Below are 20469 nucleotides of genomic sequence, written 5' to 3'. Positions count from 1 at the left end.
CTGGCAACAGACAGTAGTTAGCCTAGAGGGTAAGGTCTACCTGGGAGTTAAAGTGTTTGAAAATACACGAATACACCTGTGTGTACACAGGATCGCGTGTATATACACACGAACACAGGACTTCCAACCCTGTACTGTAAGAAACACAATAACATACAGTGGGGCAAGGAAGTTGTTGCAAAACTTCTTCAAAGCTCAGAGAGCTTTGACCAAAGTCCGTAAGACCATAAATGCTTTAGAAAGGCACCTTGGGTCATCAGACACGCGCTGTTTCTTCAGTTCTTTAACTATACCTGTCACCTTTCAGCAGCTTTGACCTGGTAGGATTGAAAATCTTTTTCTTTTCAACAATCCTGTACTTTTTTCCCCCAGAATTCCTAACTTTTAAGAAATGTCAAAAGTAGAAGGAAATGGGCATTTTGTTCCAGACATGGACAACTCATGCTAAGAAATGGATTTCTGTAGTTTTTACTTATTAATACTGAATTTAGATGTGACTTCAAACAGTGATGAGTGAAAATTCAATCTTACATGAAAACTGAACTTGGACATTTACATATCCTGATGATTCGACCACTGGAAGGCTAATTCATGAGGTAAGCCAGACAATTGCCACACATTTTCCTAATACTCTCATTGGCACCCTACGTGGCGGTTGATACTGCTTCAAGGCATTTGGGCCTGAGGAAACATTAAGAGTACTTTAATAGAATGAGTCGATTCCGAGGCATAGCATTTTCTTTGAACCTTTTCCAAGCATTAACATTGGTATCGATGTGCTGTATTCTAAGAGGATCTTCCCAATCGCTTTGGCCAATGTGTTCTTCACTGGTGATGATATGGACACAAGGTACCAAAAATGAACCTTCACATCCACAGAGAGAATGCTAATTGGGCATTCTGGGATTATAGCACTAATATGCCAAATTGTTCTTCGTTTCATTCCGTTTGTTTCTTGAAAAATTACCTAATCTTGGCCAAAATGCTATAAAGATCCAAACTGTGACAGCACGGAGAAGCCATGACTTTAGAACAAGAATCCTTATCTTTAGGAACTCTTCCTCCTCAATATTTTTTTAAAGTTCACCTAAACAATATACAACATTATTGAGCATATGCTACCTTTCATATAAAAAAAAAGTCTGAAAGAAAAATCTCTATTCATATCTGCTTGTATATGTTCAGCGAAACTTTGGAAGATGTTTATCTAGGCTGTAGGGGGTAACTGGGCCAATGGATTCAGGAACAGGACAGAAACTATCGCTCTACCTTTACAGTATGTGTTTTGGTTTTTAAACCTTGTCAATGTATTACCAATTTAAAACTAAATTAGACGTGCAAATGTTAAATGGCATTTGCTTTACCGACAGACTGGAGTTCCTATATTACCTGTTATCCTCTAAGTATTTTTCACATATAGAAATAGGATTTCTAGAAGAAAATAATTAGGAGTTTAAAAGTAGAAACTCAATTTTTAAAGTGTATCATGGAGATATATATATCATGGCCAAATTATATTTTCCCCAGTAAGTTCTAAGGTGGAAGAATTTTCTCAGTTTAATGCTTTTTTTCTTATTTCAAAAAAGACAGAAAGTTGTATTTGGTAGTTTGGTGTTTGCTTGAGAGCAAGGACACACACACACAGAAGCCTCCTGTGGAAGATACGGTCATTAACACACTACATTTTAGCCCTGAAAATAGATATATTTTGTCAACTCAAAAGGGGAAGAATTTTGTGTAGCACCATCTATATCTATTTTTATAGTGGTTCTGTAATCACATGTGATAAATTTTACTTAAAATTGTTAAGTGTTAATTTTTGTTAAAAAAAAATTAAATCTAAACTGTTAGGTTTCTAACACTCAGGAACCAAAGTTCAAAAATGTTAAGTCAATTCTTTGTACTTTTTCTTTTATCAAAATAGCAGGTGCCAATTACTGACTCTTTTTGAAATAAAATATAAATCTAAGAGTCGTAAAATGTTGTCCCTTAAGGTACAGAGTGGGTGAAGTGTTTGAAAGAAAAATAATTCATGAATGACTCTGTAAAGCCTAAACCCTTCACATGCAATTAACTGAGACTTTGGAAAAGTCAGGTTTCCTCACCCAGCTTTTCTTCTACCTCCCTCATATTCTGAACTCTTAAGGTTTTAAAATATTCAACTTGCCTTTATTCTTATTTGAGGGAGGATGGAGCGGGGGTGGGGGATGGGGTGAGCCTGCCAGCTGGTCAGAAGCCAAGAGTTATCCAGTCAGACCTGAATGGAAAAATCTATGATTTGTTTATTTCTTAGTTCGAGTTCAAAAGCAAGAGACAATTTAAATAATAAAAGGGTAACAGGGAAAAAAATGCAAAGAAAGAAAACAAATCAGTTAGACTCCAGAAGAACCTTCAAGAATATTTAATTCGGAAAATATTATTGGTTTCAAGAACTTGACTGAAAGAAAACAGCTGGGCAGAGTTCAAGGTTTTAAATTAAAAACAATCTAACAAGGTCTATGGGGATAACTCTTTGAGCCACATTTTGGAGACCAGATTCATTTCTACCAAGTAAAAGTAATAGCAGTCTAAGCTAAAAAGGAAATTCCTCACAACTGAGGTAGTTACTAAGTATCAGCACATTTTCCAAGTTTTCACAAGGCAGTTTAGCTATTTACAATCAATTTTTCCTCATACATAAATGGAGCGCCTTTTCAATTTTATGCCTTCTGTGATTTGTTTAAAAAAACAAAACAAAACACTTACACACACCAGCCAGAATATGCCTATTTTATTAACATCATGCTTTAATAAATAACTGGCTACTTCTAATAAAATTAAGCCTCTGTTTACAACAGCCCCCAATATTCAATTTTGACCATTCTGCAGAATTTGGTGTAAAAAGTTGAATGAAATGTAGACCCTGAGCTATCAAGTAATTATGTTTCAATATAAAAATAGAGAATTACTTTTACAACTGAAGATCGAACAATAACACAAACAACCTCTCCCGTGGGTTTCAGCTTCTGTAGCGTTGGTTGGGATGGTAATGGCTGTCTAAAGCAAGAAGAGACTTGCAGAAATTTTCTTCTTTCTGAAGACTTCTGGGAACTCCATTTAAAGTGATTTGTTACATTCTCATGGTTTTATGAGCCGTCATTTGGAAAGGATACAAGGAAAGGGCTCCTACGGGACCAAGGCAGTGGTTCGTCTTTGGCCTGGGGCAAGAGATGCCTACGCTAGTTCACCGACATGGCTGAGGGCCACCACTAAGATGGAGGCTTCTCAGTGTTATCCTACTCCCACTCCTCCCCCCCACAAAGAAACCCCAACAACACATTAAAAAAATCTGGACACTCAGCTCTCCCCAGGTGGGCTGCTTGACTGCTGGGTAGCACACAGCTGTGAGCCACGCACGGCAGGTCCTTTGCCTTCCTTATCAGAGGGGGCTGGGCAAGAAAAAGACTCAAATAAGACACCTTAGCATCCTTTTAAAAACCTGGGATCCAAAACCAAATGCAAATACACACACAGACAAAACCTTTGCTATTTTTGACAGCTATTTTCTGAGCCCAGGCTGTACTCTAATTCTGGCTAGGCCCCGGACAGCCAGCATGACCGGGTTTGAAATCTGGAACAAGAGGGACCAAAGGAGATTGCTGGTCACTTATTTCTGCCGTGGGGATATTAATCCAAAGAGGGTCAAGTGTGGACGCGAAGACCAGCACACAGCGGCTTGCTAATGTGCCTGGATTGAAAAAAACCAAACCCAACCCACCCAACCCACCTCAAACTAACCGGGATATGCTGAATGCCTTATGTCTTTCTAGGGAGAATGCATTAAGAATCTTCTAGATGGGTTACACTTTAAGTATAAGTGGCTTTAAGAAATGGACCTATCGCTATGTGATCTTAGTTTATGCAATTCGACTCAACCAAAATGAGTAGTCTGCAGTCTCAGTCTCTTCCAGTCACCAGCTATAAATGAAGTATAACCTTCTTCTGTACTGATGCTCAAATACAACCTGACAAAGGGCTCAGAAGTCCCCCTGTGCCTTCACATTCTGTTCTAACAGTAAAAATAAAAAAACACAAAATCAGCTCCTCTTCTCTCCAGATAAGGCAACTAAAACAACAGGGATCAATGGCAATTTTACTGCTTGTTGGGCTTTCTTTTAATAAGATAACGTGATAAATAAAGCCTGCTTCTGTACAGCTATTTAATATTTCAGAAATACGTACATGTTACATGCCAAGAAAGGACCCTGGTTTGCTTGTAAGAAACAAGGTGAGATCATATGGAAGGAAAAAAACCCACAAACAAAAAGAAAAAAAAACAAACAGAGTGATAAAAATCACAAATGCACAACTAACTACAGTTTCTGTACCTACACTGTTAGCCACAGTTAACATGATTCTGGGGGAGGAGGAACTGACTTTATGTGCAAGTCCCTTCCCCCACCGCGAAACTGAATGAAAAAAACAAAGTCAGCATCTTTTAAACCAGTGGCCACATAGTAAAAACTGTACATTGTTGTCCATTCATTTAAAAAGCAAAGTCACTAGGATGGTATAAAAGTGATAATCGGTGCCTTTTTAACTTTTTGATGATGAACACTTTTTCTCTAAGGTTGAGAATTATCTCCACTCTCTCTGCATTACCAGGAACAAGATGCAGAAGACAGTGAGGAGGTAGGGCTGTGCCCCAGGGGGGGCACCAGCGCTGCTGGCTTTATCGTTGGCATTCTTCCCAGAGTGGTCAGTTGCGTTGTACTCAAACTCCGAAGGGCACTGCTGATACTCACATCCACTACCACTTCCTTCTCCACTGCTTTCATCACCTATTTTGGAAAAAGAGTGAAACAGATTTCATTCTCGTTCTCATCACAAGTTGTACAAGAACAATTCGTACTTTCGAAGCACAGATGCTTACTGATGTCAAAGAAGTCCACATCATTCCCATTGTAAGCATTCTTCATTTTACTGGTCATAACTCGAAGAGCCATGATTTGACGAAGGATCAGGATGTCTGGTTTGCTGGTGTCAACCTGGACCTCTGGATTATTGCCCTGGTTGGCTAATCCGTTTCCTGTCACCGCAAACAGGTACCTGAAATGTGAGAAAGGGCCCCATTAAGATGATCAGGAAAACGGAAAGTTACAGAAGCTCAAAGATCTCTGCCTAGATTCTAGAATCTCCACTGAGCACAATTAATGGCAAGTGCTTCCATTTCGAAGAATCCGAATTTCTCCTCTTCCCGGGTACACATTTTGTGTCTCTAATCTAATTGTGACCTTTTTGAAAGCTATCCATTTTGCAGAGGTTGGTGGGTCAGAGTACTGATCTAAGGTACTAGGAGGGGAGGGCCACAGAGCATCATCAAGTCAGAGAATGAGACAGCTTTGAGAACTGGTACTTGATGAGGCCAAGCCATCAGGCAAAAGACCACAGGTATTAAACCATAAAACTAAGGACACTATTAGAACAAACTTCTGCCCCAGTACTCTTTGCAAATAGCTGGATGTCTTCCCAATACTTCTCTGGCCAACCCTTCCATGTTGTTGCTACTGTGAAATGCTTCATGACACCTCAACTGAGAATTGAGAAAACCCTGTCTGAAAGGTCCCCAGGCATTTAAAAGGGAGAGAATGCTAATCCTTTCAATGGAGTCTAACCTGCTTTTGCCTTTTCCATTCCAGCAGTCATCCTCATTGCCATTTCCTGCAGCCATCCTCTCGTCATTGCATACATTGCTAGGAAGAGAGGACCAGAACTTCTTGGCCTGTTTCAGTTTCTCCTTGACATCAGTAACCTGATTAAGAGAGAAAGAGGAAAAAAAAGAGACCTCTATAAAAACACAAAACTACCTACAGATGTGCCCTTTGATCATTTCTGAAGCATCCCCAGAGTACCTCTTTAGTCACAAGAGAAAAATGCAGATCAAATTTATCCACAAATGTATCAAATCACCCAAGTGAATTAGTAGTTGAAATGCAAGCTCTGAAGAAGTTGCCTAGATCCACTCTGCCTCCTCATTAGAACCACCATCTGAGGCCCATGAGGTCCCAGGCCCCAGGGATACAATGATAAGATGCAGTCTCTCCTCTCAGGGCTTTTATAACTCAGGGTCTAATTTACAGGTTACCCAGCCTGTGAAACAAAAGGCAGGCGTCCTGATAAGCCTCAGTGCACCTCATTTCCTCGACTACGGATGGACTTTCTGAGCCAGGAAATCAGAGAGGCAATCAGAGAGGCAGACTCACTGACATTCCCGTGCAATTTGCTGGAAAAACTTCACCTGAAAGACCCACCCTGAGAAGCCTTCCAAATAAAAACGCATTCGAGCAAATGTTTTCAGTTCTTTGTCATGAAACACGGTCATTCCTGCCAAAGGGCTCACCAGTCGGTCCAAACTAGTGCCAGCGGCTGTGGTCGGGCGCTCCTCGGGGTGATAGGGTCTGAAGCGAGCGCTGAAGGCACTTTCAGAGATGGAACGGGAAATCCGTCCGGCTGGGAGGGGCTTTGGGGGTCCACATCCCTGGAACACCTGCATCGGAACGAGTGTGGTCACATGAGATAACCAGCTGGAGGGGGCCCCCGCCTCGCCTTCCCAGTCCCGGACTTCGTTACCTTCTGAGACACCTGCACGCTATTATCCTGCATGTTCATAATGGCATCAGAAATCTTCACATCGATGGGATCCATGACCGACTCGATGTTGAAAGGACCCTCTAGCCTCTCGGCCACCATCAGCATAGCATCTAACATGAGGTTTGCGGAAGAACAACACAGCATGAAAAATAAATTGTTAGTTTGGCCTTGGGTAATCAGTCTGGTTATTTTACTCTTTGTTTCCCGTGGAGGGCACTCGGGGGAAGGCATGATCGTCATTAACTCATGCTTTTATATCTATTTCTATTACACAAAACCGCATCCAGTCAGTATATACCACTAGCTCTCTGGTGTGCAGTGGCCAGATGAAGGGTTTAATCCACAGCAAGGAAACCCAATCAGGAATCTCGGAACACACTGATCACACATCCCCCCGTGTGTCAGTGGCTGTCACTATCTGGCTCGGAGCTAGCTCCCAGCTGACAAACCCAAGGCTGGAAATGAAAGAAGTCTCCAGAGACTTCCACGGACCTTTCATTTCATGTTCCATTTACAAGAGTCAAAAACATAAATCAGTGAGAAATCCTGGCATACCAATTCTTTTCCTTCATTTTTTAATGAAATCCTTTCAGATCCTTGAGTGCACAGTTAGAAAATACAAATGAAAGTGTTCCAAGGAATTAAATGACTCCAAATAATGAAAATTTGCAGAAATTTTTGTATTAAGATAAAGTTCCCATTTCAGATACAAGGGCCTTGAGTTATTTTAAAGTAAAATATGTCCCTCTTTTTGTTCAAGTGAAGACAGCCCAAGACAGTATGCAAAAACCATGTGCTCACAGTGTGTGTCTTCACTAATTACTCTGCAAATGACTTTCACATTTTGGAGGAGTCTAGAGGTTTCTGGTAGACACTGAATCTCTCAAACAGGATGCACCGTACTGGTTTCCTTGCCATCCATGGTTGTTGGGATTATTTTTAATTATTTCATTAAAATATTATTTAATTATTTTAAAGTATTTTTTGCTTGATACCTATGGTGAAAGATTAGAAGAAATCATCAGTGTCATGTCCAAATGAGAAAAAGGATGCTTCATTCCCGACAAACAAGAAACTTTCACCTTGTTCTCCGCCCTTCAAGGATAGTTAGGCCCACATTATCCCCAGCCTTCAGGTCGTGTCCAAGGACAGCTGCCAGAAAGAAGGGATAGTTTCTAGAAGACTGTGTGTCCTTCTCAAAGACCAGTGCGGGCCACACCTAAGCTCTCTTGTGGAAAGGGGTTCCATCATCTGCGTATCAATGAACCCAAATTACATCATCAAACTTTCACCTTCAGCCTAGAGCCAATGCAACCCACCATTTTAAAGCATGGGGTCATTTTTCTCAACTATCATTCCTGATGTCACAAACTACAAATAGATTTCTGTGAAATGCAATTTTTGAAAAAAAAAAAGTAATAACAAATGAAGTTTCACATGGCATTGTGAGAAGGGCCAATAAAGTGATGCTTCCAATCTCTAAGGGAAGGCTGCCAGCATGAATATACACCATTGTGCTAGAGGAGAGAAAAAACGCTTTTGATGTGCTAGCAAAAGGAGGCTGGTAAACAAGGGAGCATAACTCAAACGTGTTCATCATTGTCAAAGCATCAGGGCTGCTGCGGACAGAAAGCACATTCCTTCGGAGCCGAGAAGAAGTCGCTGGCTCCAAGTAAACATATTACGAAGAGACAGATCATAAACAGCCCGAACGCTGAAGTTTAAGCCAGAAAAAACCCTGCACATTTTGTCACTACTTATTCCCCTAGTGGCAAGAAAGGCCGGATCACTAACATGTTTGTGAAAGACTGAAAGGGAACATAAACCCCCATTCTTTTGGCTGCTTGGTGTCTTTGTAAACTCAGAGCTGGCCGGCCGTACACAAGGGCCTGGGAATGGAGAGGGAAGCCGGGCCTTTGTCGGGGCGGGTGCCATGGCGTTGCGTGTGGCACGGCTGAAGAATGCGAATCAGGGTGTGTTCTGCCGGGAGCCTGCAGCCAGGGAGAGGGGCCGCAGCTCAGCCCTGATTAGAAGCCCCAAGAGAAATCCAGCGATGGCTGGTTTGGTGTTTTTCCTTCAGATGGATCTAGGCTGCAGGTCTCTCTTCAAGGGATAGCTGACTGGCTCCTACCTCCTGCCAGGAACTGGCTGGAGTCCTGGCCAGCAATCCCCATCCCCTAATACTGAATTCCTGCTGGCAGCGCCACGTGACATTAACAAGGTTGGCTGGGAGTCAAACACACACAACTCCAGCATGCGATGGAGAATCAGTTGCACCTACGCATAATTTATGATTCTCCAGAAACTGAGTTTTGGGGTGGTGGTGGTAGAAGGGAGTGTTTGGTTTATCGTTTCAAACTCAAGCATTCATATATATATTATATATACAAAAAACCCAACCTTACAAAACCAGGTCCAGAGTGTTTTTGGCTATTTGGATCCACCTTGATAAAGGTTGGTAAAAATTTAATAGGTGCAGTTAAACACAGGGCATGGCATCAAGAAGGCAGATTTGGAAAACTGATCCTTAGTCTCCTAAAGGGTATGTTCTGACTTCAGGATTTTAGTGCTTAGGATACACCCGCCCCCCACCCGGAACCTCAACAACAAAGCAGCCTCTTCTCACTAGGGAAAGTGATTCCTTTCGCACTGTGCCGCCGATAATCAGAAACCCACATTTTCAGCCTCAAGACCCAACTGGAAGAACAAAAGGCAGTTTCCCGACTTAACCCCAAGATCTGATTTAAAGAAGTGGGGAAAAAAAGCCCTTGACCATTCATTAACTGCAGTCATTTAAGGGTCAGAGAAAAATTCCTTGCAAAGGAAAAAAAAAAAAAAAAAAAGAACTTACAGCAGAGGCATGTAAATTGGAACTGAATTCTACAACCACAGAGCAAATTAATTAAACCCTTGTGAAAATCCATGACACAGCACTGGAGATTAACAATGTCTATTACTCTTGGCCTTTTATATCAGCTTATTAGAAATAAAGAATAAAATACCCATTAAAAATCAGGTTTAGATATAATTATATTCCCCTTCCCTCCAAAAAGTATCACTTAAAATAACTGAGGAAAATTGATTCAGAAATCCTACCAATTTCCACTCGGTTTTAATTTTGTTTCTTGAGTGATAACAAATGTAATTTGTAAAACACAGCAAGAACAGCAGCAACAACAGAAGTCCTCCTGGTTTAAGAGCACCTGGTTGAAGACATTAATTAAGCAAGCCAGAGGACAGGTTTGATATGAACCGGCAAACTCTCAGAAAAAAATACATAGAAGATTTGTATTTTAAGATGAGGATATGAATTATAGTTTCTGCCAGAGACATTAGAATAGAAAAGTGCACTTTATTCCTGATGTGCCTGGAGAAAACTTAGCAAAACTAGATCACTGTCACCAGACATCTTGGGTACTGAATGGCAAAGGCTACTGGTCTGCACAGAGAACTCGTACAAGGAAAGTGAAAAGGCAAACCAACTTGTTGTTTAAATATGAATTTAGCAAAAATGGATTGCAAGCTTGACATTTGGGTGTGGGGGTGAGAGTGGGATTAAAAAAGAGAAAGAAAAAACATTAACTTGAGATCTGGAAATGCCATGGGATTTGTTTTCATGGGAAGTGAGCTTCAAGCAACAATTTCTCCCATGGCTCCTTTCTGGGCATGATGTGCTGTTTGTGTGTGTGTGTCTTTGCTGCTCTCATGCCTTCCCTTTCATGGGATTCTGCTTTTCTGTGTGTAAAAGATTTTTTCAGGTCTTCTAGCTTTGAGCTATTTAGCCTACAATTGTGCTGAAGTGCTTAATATTCACATCTTTTTTCTCCCCCTTGTGTCAGTGTTCGCAAGAATCTGTTGGAGCCAATTTAGTGATGCACTTTCAAACAGAGTTAATATGGTAATTAGCTCTCATGCAGACTAAAAAGCATTCCCCAACTCCACCCCCCCGCCCTCCCCCTTCCAAACCCTTAGCAAATTGCATACATGTTCCCATGATGTGGACAAATAAGGGAAAAATAGGTGCTTACAAAGACACTCAATTTCTGCAATTATGCAAATGTGACTTGGGTCGGGGTGGAGGAAAATCCGAGAGTCTGTTTTGGGGAGCTGTTAGTCTATGCGCACGGCCCCGCTAGCACTCAGCACCAAGAGCTTCAACACCGGCCACTGATGCTTCAGGACTAACATATGCATTAAGCAGGCATTGAGGGAGTTGATGACTGGATATTTAAATTAGCCCTAATGTGTCCTTTCCCACAAATCATAATTAACCCTCTAGGGACCTGGCCACTTCACTTACACTGCTGTCTGGGTTCCAGTAATGGTTTTCACGGTCTTAGGTGTATGTGAGAACATTTACCTCTAAAATTATTAGGGCAGAAAAAGTCCTTCCATTCTCACCAGAGTAATCTGTTAGTGTTAAATCCTCTATAGAAACATCACCCCAAAATTTCCCCAGATTTCACCTGATCCAAATATCCAAGGGGGTATCTGGCTAGGGTGCAGAAGATTCGGTTACAGAGGAACAGATATGACACTTTAAAAGCTGCTCTCACAACTCAGTGGTGGCTGTATTTCAGCATTTATGTGGATACAAGTCTATGATGTGTAACTAAAACTTACCTTTAGGGGGAAAATGTCAAAAAGTCACTTTCTGGTTATTAGAACTTGGTATTCACTGGACCTAATGTCTTCAGAAATGCCACCATTAGTTCAAGGTAACATTTCCTTGGAGAGTGGCATGAACTATGAACTTTGGCAAACACTCCATAAGGAACAGAAGTTTCACAGCTGACAATTAAAATACTCCTTGTGGCTGGAAGCTGAGCTATTGCTAGTGACAGAAATACATTCATCGTCTGCTCACCTATGAAATTGTTCCACTCAAAATCAAGGTCCCCTTGGTTGGCCAAACAGCCTCTCATGATGTTCGAGCAGTAGTTGTAACACGGTTTCACGGTCACGAGACCCTGGCAGTGGGAGCAGTAGATCATCTTCAACAGGGCATGGGTACACTGGGCCGTGGGATTGACCTAATTTGGGAGAAGAAAAAAGACAACAGTGGGGCACAGATAGACACAGAGATCACAAGTCTATCAAGCTGAAGGCTTGGCCAGGAATTTAAGAATGAGTTGTGATGGATCACATTTAGCAGGCCTGGCTTGCTTCCTGGAGAGGTGAAGGAGAGCAAGATTAGATAAAGGGGTATGCTGGGAAGAGGGGCGGGGAGGCAGGGATGAACACTCCACTTCCTTAAATAAGCAAGTTGCATATCACATGTACACATACTACTCTCACTCACTTTAGGTTTTACTTTTCTTATTATTTAAAACATTTTGTTTGTTTTACCTTTTGTTTTGGGGGGGTAATTTGGTTTTCTTTATCTATTTATTTTATCGGAAGTCCTGGGGCTTGAACCCATACTCTATCACCGAGCCATACCCTCCCCCCAGAATTGTGATAGTGTTTTACTCTCACTCATTTCAAACAGCTCAATTATTTCAAAGTCCTTTTACCAACAAATTTCCAGGATCAGCCATAAGAGGCAGCAGAGGTGACCCTGACCTGCCGCCACGTGTGGCCAGCTATGGGTCTCCCATCACTGTGTTTGCCTCGCTGTACTGAACACAAGCGCATTTTCTTTTCCAGCACAATGACTGCAAGACTGCCTTTTCCAAAGTAAGCCCCCAGTGATGGTTTAGAAGGGCGCCTAGTGTGGATGCCCTTCTGTGGCAACAGCTGTACAGAAGGCAAAAATGAATGCATTGTACAGGGAAGAACAAGAATACATTTGAACTCGGGATTTTGTGAAGACCTTCCAAGGCTTGGGAGCAGTAAAGCAGAGGGCTCAGGGGACACTGGTTGGAAGAAGTGGGAAGTAAATTCTGAAAGAGGAGTTAGATTTAAATGATCAATGAAAGGAGAAGACCCCAAGTCAGGGAAAATAAAATGAACAAAAGCTCCAAGGGAATGTGGCGAGCATGCCGGGGCATCTTAGAACGGGGTGGAGGAATGATAGGAAATGAGGTTGGCTGTGCAGAGGAAGGACTGTGGATGTGGTCAAAATGTACAGGGGCCTGAACACCTGGCAGAAACCAAGACCCCAAATGGCAGGACAAAGGAGGCCACTAACAGCCCATGGGGAAGGCGAACAGCCAGAAGAAGGCCAGCCATCCTCTGCAGAGCCACGAGGCACAGGTTCATCTTTCTGCTTCTACCAGGTGAAACTGTCTTGGGCATAAAAGAGCTGATTCCATTCTGTCACTCATTTCCGTCAATGCTTAGAAAGGATCATGGCCAGGATCACAGGCTGGCAGTTAACCAAGAGTTCCTGTCTTCTCACTCTCTCTGCCCCACCCTTCTCCTCTGGAGTCAGTGTCAGAGGATTAGTGCATTCCTCTCCAGCAGTATCCACCGGCTCTGCACATACAGACTTTTGAAAGCAGATAGCACTGCAGGGAACAGATGCAGGGATGCTGGGCAGCCCAGCAGTGCACTTCACCTGCTCTGGAGGGTAACTTTGGATACCACGTATCAACAGTAGCCTTAGGAACAGGAATGCGGGATTAGCACCGTCAGGAGAAAAACTTAACACTGTTAGGCTCCTATCTGATATACACACACACCCTCTTATCTCAAACAGAACTCTAGCCTAAAAGGGGGAGGAACAGCCACCAAGACGGTAATTGTGGCCACTGAAGCCAACATTCCCCATAAAGGAGGAGGGCTTTTGCACAGTTTTAACCCGTCCCAAATATCTTCCTAGGCATTAAATTAGTCCTTTTAACTATGTATTAATGTACAGTAAAATCTTGGTGAACCAACACCCTGGAGGAATAGCCATTCAGGACAGGTTTCCTGGACAGCTCAAAGAACACGCCTTTAAAGTCACAGAGAGTTAGGACTTTGATACTTTCCACCTCCTCATTTCACAGATGAGCAAACAAGCCTGCAGAGGGGAGGTGGCCAGAAAAGGGGCCCTAGAGATCACTCTCACATTTAAGACCTAAACCAAAGCCAAAGGGATTAATTGACTTGGAGGCAGTCACCTTGCAGCATCCGATTTGAAGGTCCACATTGGTGAGACTGCTAAAATGGTTAGATTTTTAGAGAGGTGAAGAGTTACTGAAAGCCAGGCTAGCACATGGCATTTTTTGATTACTATGCCTATTAGAAACATGCAGAAAGCTCAAATGTCAACAAATAGTTATGGAGCACCTACTACGTGCCAGGGATTACTCTGGCCATGTATTTGTAATTATGTAGCTAGGCAAGAAGGAATTTCTAGGTTAGAATATGAACCCGTTCTAGAAAAAAAAGAGGTTTCAAAATGGTATAGACCTTAAGGAAACAAGCCAACATTTTAAACCCCACAATTCTATTTGAGAAACATTTTCTCCCCAAATTAGTCCTTTCTCCTTCTTTCTCCTTTTTAACTCTAGGATGGGGTTCACTGTATTCTTGGTTTGACTATAAGTCAAATCATTTATGCAGTAGACCTGGTAATAGCACCTTCTCCTAAAATAGGTTGATGGAGATTCAGGTTTTACAAACAGAGACCAAATCAAATGACACAAGAGGGTTTTATTAAAGGAAGATTAGGAAGCTGGGTTTGGCAGAGATTTTCCCATTTCATTCTTTGGCTAAGTACTGGCTCATGTTCTGCACATGATTGGCTGTGTAACTACCAAGAATAATCATAAAGAACTCAGCTATAACACGCTATAGAAACACTAAATAATACCAGAACTGAGGAGGGAGACGGGGAAGTTATAAGAAAACTGGGACGAGAAAGGACACACGAAATACCAAAGTTAGAGAAAAATCTGTCTTTCGTCTCAACCACGAATCAGACCACCACGCAGTATTTTATATGAAGGGAATTCCGAACCTGGGAAATAAACCCCTTGTGTGGGATGAGGCCCTGGTATTAAGAGGAGGGTTTTAAAAACAGTCATGAGAACTAAAGATATAGGGGTTCCCTGTGTTGCTCATTCCCCAGAAAAAATGCCAATAATGAGACTGCTCCCCAAGCCTTGGGTGACCACTCTCAGGGGACAGCGGTCAGGATGGGGAACCCAGAGTGCCAAGGACCAGCTCTACCTGCTGACTCTGGACGCCCCAGTGGACAAACAAAATGGCTGCCTCTCTTTTGGCATCTTCCAGGGCTTCTCCACAAGAAGCAAGGTAGGTTGGTAAAAGAGCCAAAGGAATACCACTGCCACAGGGAAGAAAAAGAACAACAGTATACAGGACTTTGATTCAAATTCTCTTGTGGAGTTTCTGGTGAAATCTAGCATCTCCTCAATCCAGTGGTGGATCTTGCTGTCACATCGTGATATACCAGGCCCTGTGGGAGCTCCGTTCCATGCTCTCAGTGGTCTTTCTACCTTACCAGGGGCAAACCTTTCACCCATCAACGAATGTTACAGTGGCCTAAGTCATATGTTGTTCTGGAGACTTACTAATTTTGAATATAAATTCAAGTTTATTCATATTCTACTCTCTTGTAACACTCAAAATCAATTCCTTCTCTCGAGTCCCGAAATAACTTTATCTACTGAAGTGATTTACTCCAGAAGACCCAAGACTGAGTGGTAGATCATGCCACATGGGGATCAATGAAAGGGGTAACCATACTCTAAAGTCCTCCTTTAATCCGCAGTTACGTATTGATTCTCAGTGGCATGGCATGACACTTAAAAGGATCAATCTGATTATTCCTTTGGGTCACAGCTGTTGACCAATGTTTGATATGTTTTCCTTTTATTTAGAAGGGTCTCTGTTGAGCCCAGATGCCAGTAACTTCCAGAAACCTTGGGGCTGGGCTACGAGTCAGGGTGGGGGTTAGTTATGATGGCTTTTACAAAATTCAGAATTTCCAGACTTCTCTTAGAGATTAAATCGTTATTTCTCAAAATGATATTTAGAAAGAACAGGGGAAGGACAGCTGTATACTCCTCCCTTCCTCCTTTGAACCACTAACATAAAGAATAGATTAATGGCCTCAGAGAGAAAATGCTTATTTAGTTTCTATGGTTTCATGATCATGAAGGTCTTGAATGTCAACTCAACATTCAAGAGAAAAGCATTCTGCCCACATCAGAATTAACTTTCTACTGAGAGCTTTTACTGGATTTTATTGATTTATATGATATAGAGTACTTACTATGTGCCAGGCTCTGTTCTAAGTACTTTACATGTATTAACTCATTAAGCTTCAAACTAATTATTGGAGAGGAATGTCCTTTCATTTCACAGATGAGGAAGCAGAGGCCCAAAGAAATTAACGGACTCACACCAGATCTTACAATAAATGGCCAAGACTTGAACTCAGGCAGTTTGGTCCTAGAGCAGATAGATTCAATTTCCTTAACATGTACCCGGTTTCCTTTGAGTAACAGTCTGCCAAGAACCTTGAGGGCAGCACATGGGGCTGGTCCCTCTTCATAGCTCCGAGACCTAGCGCTGGGTGTCCTCACACAGTGAACCCTCAGCTATGAGGCTGAGTATTTTCTAGTGAGAATTTGCAGTTTTCAAATTTGTGGACCACATGAACGAGTTTTTATGCTGGAGGGCAAGTCAGGATGCAACTATTCTACATGGAACAATATTTGCCTGGACAGCTTGGATGAGATGACATATTGTTTAGTAAACAACAACTTCAGTAACTTAGGCAGTCAATGCTATGTCCTTAGAATGGCTCAAGATGCTATAGGGGTGAGAAAAAAATACATAAATCACTATCACTCACCAGCCCTAGTCACAAAGAATTCAAAAGCTCAACTAAACACTAGACCTGGAGAGAAGAGTTTACTTGAATGAAGCAGAAAATGATACATATTTTACAGAAGTTTTCACATTTTGAAAAAAAAAAATGCAGGCCCTAAGTGTAGGAGAGATTATCTATTTCTACTAGAAAGTGGGATATTATTTATATAAGAAAACGGTTTTGACATTATTTATGAAGGACTAGAGATGGCTTGATTTGTTTACTTTGGGGGGCCAGTATGATAGAAAGGGAAGATCATGTGGACTCAATATTTCTGCAAAGTCCTTTTTCTGCAAAGACTCTCTTAATATAGATCGAGACTTTCTACCAAATAACCTGCATTTTCCAAACACCACATTAAAAACTACCGCACACAGCCTGAAAAAAAGGGCAACGCTGGAGAACTCTTCACGCAGCCTGGGTTTCATTTCAGTAATTCAGAACGAGCCTTAAGCCACATCACACAGTGATGGCAGGCAACAGGCGGCACTGAAGTTAAAAACACATTTCCTTTTAGTTTATTCCAGTTCCTAACATACATTCGCTGCAACCCTTTTTTCCCCCTTGCGCTGCCAATAGGACCTAACAAACAGAAAACGTCTAGATTTTATCTGTTGCTTGGTAACATAAGCACCCAATAAAAATAACAGGAAATCGTTCCCAAAATTATGGTAAAAGAGAGAGATAGGGCACTCAAACATCCCGGGGGATGTGAAGCATTTATTCAACAACTTCTGAACTAGGGCTGACTTCAACATGCACGGGCACAAGGAAAGAAGGCGGAGATTCCCTAATTCCCCAATAATAGAATTTTAAAGATATAAGGGAATATATAAAACAAGCTAGGATTTATTCAGGAATATTTGGAGCTACGTTGTAGATAAAATTGAAGCTGCATAAATGCTTGAAAATGTCTTGTTTTGTTTTAAATTAGACTCAGGTATGACCTAGAAGTCAAAGTATCACTGTATTGACCCCCTTGTAGAGGGCTCTATTATTGTTTTGAGAGTATGTAGTCTCCAGTTATTATGTCTTTGACACTTCCCACATTCCTTCCATCCCCATCTCCACCCTCACAACACATATATATGCATACGTACATATACATACATACACCCCACACCTCCCACCTTCCTGTTTGCAATTCTAGTCCTTAAGGTTCTGAGTCAAAAAGAATATTAAGGGTAGAATAGATATCTACACTTAAAAGCTTTTTGTATTGACCATTTAATAGACATTTACAATGATTTAGGGAAATGGCGAAATAATCTGTGTAGTACTCTTGTGGGTGTCAGGGCATTACGAATTAGACAGAAATGAAGGGGGAGCAATGGAAATCATTCTCAAGGCAGGACAGTCATTTAGACATCACAGTGCTAAGGCACCGATTTCTAATTATAGTCCCTGCAGTCTGGGGTGGGGTGTAGACATAGCCCCATTATGTCAGTGTTAATTGAAACCATGAGAATGCAACTCTCTCTGGCAGAGGAGCTATTAATTTTCATGGTGCATGTAACCACTTGTGCATTTCTGAAAGACCACAACAGACTTCACCCTTCCAGGCAAAACTGCTGCCACACGCAGGTAAATAAGAAATGTATCATGAACCATGACAAGTAAAGATGGAATAAGTAATAGAAAGATGTGCAGCACCAGGGTATTCTGAAACCATCTGTTCCTAATTAAAGGGACTTTTCTAAAGTTTGAACTGCAAGGCTCAGTGGGGTAAGCTGAAATCACTGGATGTCTGTGCCCAGAAAAACTGAAGCAAGGCAAGTATACTTCAACTAAGAAGTGACTTTCTCTTGAAGTTAAGCTTGCTGGTGCTAATGGCCTTTAAAAAGCTTAGTGATAATCAAACCATTACTCAACATATAACCGCAACCCTTTTGCTGCAAAAGTAAACTGGGAAAGCAGGGCATCCACTCACCAAGAGAAAGTGGGAACGTCTCTGAGTTAAGTAGGCAATAACTCACCCCAAGACCACAATGGTTTTCATATTTGACTTTAAAGACCTCTTTGTAGATGAAGAGGGTGAGGTGGTTCTCTTTAATTAGGAACTACAGTCTCCATCCTGAAAGGTCTTTTTCAGGCCCAGGGTAATTACTTAACCCTACTGGACACTGAAATAAGGAACATTTATTTCTTGTCCTGCTCTAGTTCCACCTGCAAACGACACGTGGACAACAGTTGGCAGGGGTGGGAATCCATATGAAAAAAAACATTGCTTGGGTCCCCAAACTGCTAGTTTATTTTATTAATCAAATGTAGATCTCTCAACAAGTTCAATTTGAAATATGTGATCCATAGTCAGGTCATTCATTGTCTTCCTCACACCACTGTCCCTTTTGTGCCCTAAATCAAAACCTCTGTTTAACTGGTAGTCATACTCCAACAACTACTGCAATGAGTATTTTTTCAAATGTGCAAGTATTCTTTTGCATGCTGCTAAAAAGAGACATTACGTAGATGACCGATTGTTACATAATTGGTGTTTTGGCACCTTTAGAAACTGATTTGATGTTTGAGTGTCTTATTATTATGTCATTTAGATATAACTCAACTTAGTCGAAGGGTTTGATTGCAAGTCAGTCCTGAAGTTGAGAAGAATCTCAGTAGTGAAGCAAAACATTATTTTTCGTAGTTTCCAATTACAAACACGACATTTAAAATACTCATACACTAACACTCTCCACTAAGCAACCACCAAGTAAAGGGAGCCCTATAGCTTGTATTCATTGTATTCTCATTTAATGATGCAAATATCTCTTAGGCGGATATGAGCATACAGGGAATATAGAATAGGGATCAACTGTCAAAAAATGTAGGGTCATATTTAGAGAGCAGCTTTCTCAAACAACTTGACAAAACTAAGGTACACAGAAATTTCTTGCTTGCTTTATAAAAATTCATACCAAAAGCAACATTGGAAATTGTGATAATTTCATTTTGGGTCACATACCCTTTACTGCATAGTAAGGAAGTACTGTCAATCTTCTTCATTTCTCGCAGTTGAATTCTGAGAACCATGTCAGGCAGAATGCAACATACAACTGCTTATTTCTCCCTATCTTGGGAGGGGGGTATTCTTGACATGGACTATGGCAAGCCTTCTATCCCTCTTAGACCCTGCAATGAATCTTCCAACCTGGAAGGAAGTCTCTAAAGGGCTTCCTTGTTTCAACCACCGCCTTCCCCCTCCCGTTAGGGGTTCTGGAATCTCAGTTCTCTAAAGGGGCCCCAACCTTGCCAAGTGAGGCTAACACAAGGCAGGCTTGAGTCAGCCTGGTCTTTCTCAAAGGGAGGAGGGGATGCTTAAGTAAAGAAACTACCTTCAAACACTTGCAAAGAAAGGGATTTCGAGTCCTTGCCTTTCTTTTTGGCACCAGTGTGCATACATGTACACAAACACACAGATGTTCAAACCACACAGCAGAGCCTTTCTGCCTATTCAGCTAAGGATAAATGCGAGGAATTGTTGAAGGAGGGCAGATGTGTTAGGGGAACTATGTATGATGTAGTTAACTTTGATCTGGATTAACTGTGCACTGTTTAGGGACTCTGACATGAGCATCTCCAAGGTTAATCATGGTTGATGAGGCTGGCATCAGATTCAGGCATCAGATCCCTTAATTATTACTCCTTTAATTATAACCACCATCTCCCCACTTGCTCCCACCTGCCCCTCATACGCCAATAATTTTTTTTTTTTGCAGATTACAATGGAAATATCAGGAGGAAAAGGAGTGAACAAAACATGCTGTAAAGAATTGTTTCCTGATAGTTTATGGCCAGGAGCTGAATGAGAACAAACAAAACTGTAACAGTGAGTGCCACCAATCAGCTAATACTTCTATCAGCCAATTCTAACAGGAAACATCGAGAAGCACCTAATTTTCATAACACACACTTCTTTGGAATCTTTATCTTCATGCTGGTAAATATATGTTTCCTCTCTAACTAGGGTGACCATGAATCCTGGTCTGCCCAAGATAGTCCTGGTTGCTTATTAAAAAATAGTGGCACATATTGTGGGGATGATTGTTATTAAGCACTTCCTGGTTTGA

The 20469-nt window shown here is 41.5% G+C and overlaps 1 protein-coding gene across 1 annotated transcript in view; it reads right to left on the bottom strand.

The window, feature by feature from the left end:
* Positions 1-2385: 2385 nt before the first annotated feature.
* Positions 2386-20469, bottom strand: part of GPC4 (glypican 4) — a 100834-nt gene continuing 82750 nt past the window's right edge. Inside the window, exons 4-9 of the mRNA XM_031445948.2 lie at positions 11498-11663; positions 6610-6740; positions 6380-6526; positions 5655-5791; positions 4913-5088; positions 2386-4820 (exon numbers count right to left, since the gene is read on the bottom strand). Of these exons, the coding sequence (XP_031301808.2) occupies positions 4618-4820; positions 4913-5088; positions 5655-5791; positions 6380-6526; positions 6610-6740; positions 11498-11663 (960 nt within the window). The 3' untranslated portion in view covers positions 2386-4617. The remainder of the gene's footprint in view (positions 4821-4912; positions 5089-5654; positions 5792-6379; positions 6527-6609; positions 6741-11497; positions 11664-20469) is intronic.

The sequence above is a fragment of the Camelus dromedarius genome, chromosome X (genome assembly GCF_036321535.1).
Source record: "Camelus dromedarius isolate mCamDro1 chromosome X, mCamDro1.pat, whole genome shotgun sequence".
Classification (NCBI taxonomy): domain Eukaryota; kingdom Metazoa; phylum Chordata; class Mammalia; order Artiodactyla; family Camelidae; genus Camelus; species Camelus dromedarius.
Note: the sequence above shows the minus strand (reverse complement) of the source record. Positions and strands in the feature narration are given on the sequence as shown.